At 54.1% G+C, this 3,143-nt stretch overlaps 1 protein-coding gene across 1 annotated transcript in view; it reads left to right on the top strand.

Moving 5' to 3' along the window:
• Positions 1-3,143, top strand: part of LOC117113783 (myosin-10-like) — a gene marked incomplete at its 3' end in the record, with an annotated part of 6,499 nt that overhangs the window by 1,641 nt on the left and 1,715 nt on the right. The window contains exons 3-5 of the mRNA XM_033257248.1: positions 579-884; positions 1,368-1,510; positions 2,144-3,028. Of these exons, the coding sequence (XP_033113139.1) occupies positions 579-884; positions 1,368-1,510; positions 2,144-3,028 (1,334 nt within the window). The remainder of the gene's footprint in view (positions 1-578; positions 885-1,367; positions 1,511-2,143; positions 3,029-3,143) is intronic.

The raw sequence follows: 3,143 nt of genomic DNA, 5'->3' as shown, positions 1-3,143 counted from the left end.
AGACGCGGGTGTCGAACGCCGACGCCGGCGATCGGGGCACCGCGATCTGCCGAGGTCCGCGAAACCACGCGACGTACGCGCTGAGAAGGATAACGGAGAAGAGAAGCAGGGCTTGCAAGATACCGCCCATGAGACTCACCTGTCTGAGATTGCCGTCGGACGTCATCGCCCCCGCGACCAGACCTATGCCGGACACGTCCGACGGCGTGGGATCCACGGCGATCAGCAGACCGGATGCGAATCCGGATCTCCTGCCGGACCTCCGTTCTTCGTCGAACAGCCGGGAGAGCAACCTTCCGGAGAAAAGACGTTCGGCAAGCGAAGAAGGCGAGCAGACGGGAATGCCCATGCATTCCATCTCGTAGCTTCCGCTCGCTATCAGATTCATCATCTGCTGCACCACGTTCCCTTCGCTACCGTCTATGTGTTCCGGCACCAGGTGCCTCCGGTGGGGACACACCTTGCGGACGCCTCTCTCGAAGCAGGCGTCGCACAGGTACGATTGCGTGATGTACTTTACGAGAGGTCGTCCCTCGTGTTTGATCGTCACCAGTTCCTGGGACCAGTGCTCGCTGGAGGTCATCGACGACGTGAGCAGAACCGACACGTTCTGCGGTTGAAACATGGGCAAGGTGGATATCATCGCCGCTTGCTTCATCCAAGGGTATTCCTCCATCCATCCGAGGTCGCAGCCGGTTTCTCTAGAAGCCTGAAACATATAAAAAAGAGGAATTTAGAGAAAAAAAATTATGAAGATGGCTGCGGCAGCGCTAAACGCGTACGTGACAGCGAAACGGTACAACATCTACCACGTCGACGAACTTCACGAATGCGTGCCGAATGCGTGCGGATTCGCGGAACCGCTGCAGGACGGTACCCACTTCGTATGCGAAAAGTCTCTCCGGGTCCACGTCTGCGCGGCCGACGAACGAATTTGCGCGATCCAACATCTGGACCACAACGTCAGAAGATGTTCGTTCGACGTCAAGCAGTTCGTGTGCGACCTGATGACGCTTCTGCTCTGCTATTCCGAACAGACTGAATCGAAGAAGCATTTCTTGCTATCGAACTCGGACGAAAGTACTTTGTACCTGCTCAAGATGACCGTGTACGGCGTTCGTTTCGAGAACTCCGTCGTGCTACTGCCTAGGTTCCATCGGCTGAGACCACTTCCCGGAGATCGGCTCCTGCCTCGGATATTCGAGGTGAGCACATCCCGTCTGACGGAATGTTCGAGTCTGCTGCAACGGATGATGGGCGAGAAGGTGTGCAGGTTTCGGATGAAACAATTAAATCGTTAAAAACTTTAACTTTTCGTTTCTGTTTCTTTCTTTTTGTCAAATTGTCATTCGTGTTCATGCGCGAAGATGCTGCTGCAGCATCAGCAGCTGCGGAGGCGGCGACGACGACCTCGTTGTCCTCCGATATTCCGCGTGGCGCCGGAACAACCGAATCAGGTTCTGTTTTCTTGGACGATCTTCTAACCGTTTCCGGTTCCATGTACCAAGAGGTGAGGCGGATGCGTTTGCTAGCCGACGAGCGCCAAGACATCTTGGGTTGCCCGGCCGAACTCAGGTTGTCATTAATGACAAGGAAGAGCCGCAAAATTGTCGGTGTTGTTTAAAAAAATAATACAAACTGTAATGGCAACTAGAGTTCCCGGTTTCGCCGGCACTTCTACCTCGACAGCCGACGAACGATCGGCGAGATCCCGAGAGAAGAAGAGGAAGGCGCCGACGGAAAAGGCGAACGCCAAGCAATCTCGCATGGACGACAATTACGAGAGGCGCGTTCACGCGCAGCTGGCCGACCCCGAACTCACTCCGACGGGGTTGATGCGCATGGTTTCTACGGCGTACAGATCCGGATACGCACCGTCGGGTTCGATGATGGGTCTGTCCCCTCAGCTGGTGCGCGTCAACGGATTCGAACGTCGATTCGTCGACGCCTTCGTCTCCGGAACAGTGTGCGGCAAAATGGAGACCGACCAGGAGAACCCGGACGTCGCGTGCGATCTGAAAGATTTGTTCGAATGCCTGTGCAGTCTGCTCTCCCTGCTGGCGAAAATTCTCGAGACGAACGAGTACAGCGAGATGAAAGAGAGGGTGAGAACCATGTGCGACTGTCTGTTCCTCGGCGGTAGCTTTCTGAACTCGAAGAAAGAGAGAAAGCTCTTCACCTTCAAGGAAGGCAAGCTGATACAGAACACCGTCGAGAATCGGCGAAGGAGAACGAACGTACGTTGGAACTGGGCAACCAGAAGCTGAACGAGGTGCAGGACAAACTTGCGGAAAAGGAACGAAGATTCACCGAAGCCAGAGTCGTCATACAGAAATTAAAAGACGAAATACACGAGGCGAAGATGTCCGCGTTGAGAGAATCTTCCGACGTTCGCAGCATCGCGGAGGAAGAGGTCGAAAGTCTCAAGACCGAACTCGCTTCCAAGACGGATGCCCTGAAGGAAAGGGTTCTGGACGTGGTTCACTTGGAATCGGATCTGAAAGCCGCGAGGAGAAAGTCGAAGCAGACGCCACAGGAAGAGAGCGGCGGCGAGCTGCAGCAAAAGCTGCAGGAAGCCGTCCGCAAACTGAAAGACAGAGAGAGATCGCAAGCCGACATGGAAGAGGAGTTCGAAGAGAAAGACGACAAAATCAGCGAGCTGAAGAAAGAGTCGACGCTCGCCAAGACCGCGATGTCCATGTATGAAAAGCGGGTGGACGTCTTGAAAGAAAACCTAAAAACGGCTTGCAAGCGATACGACGAGGAAGTGAAAAGCAGACGGATTGTGGAGGCGGCCGCAAAAAAGGCAGACGAGCACGCGCAATCCATGGCCGAAAAGAACGTCGAATTGCAGCGAGAACTGTTAAGACGGCAACCCGAAGAGTCGTTGTACGAAATGGAAGTGAGCATCGGAGAGAAGAAGGAGTTGCGGCGAGCGCAATCCGATCTGGAGGAGGAACGGAAGACGGTTATGCGATTGAAGAGTGCGATCGAGGACCTGAAAAAGGACCAAACGCGTCATTCGGAGGTTCTTCGAGAGAACAGGAACACACATCTAGATGTGTATAAGAGACAGTTTCTTACGTGCAAGAACGCGATTTCCTCAAAGACAGATTGAGAGACGACAATCTCGTAAGGAGCGT

Source organism: Anneissia japonica, unplaced genomic scaffold (assembly GCF_011630105.1).
Source record: "Anneissia japonica isolate Jap-2015-1 unplaced genomic scaffold, ASM1163010v1 scaffold287988_len51615_cov106, whole genome shotgun sequence".
In the NCBI taxonomy this organism is placed as follows: domain Eukaryota; kingdom Metazoa; phylum Echinodermata; class Crinoidea; order Comatulida; family Comatulidae; genus Anneissia; species Anneissia japonica.
This window is presented reverse-complemented; position numbering and strand designations above follow the sequence as displayed.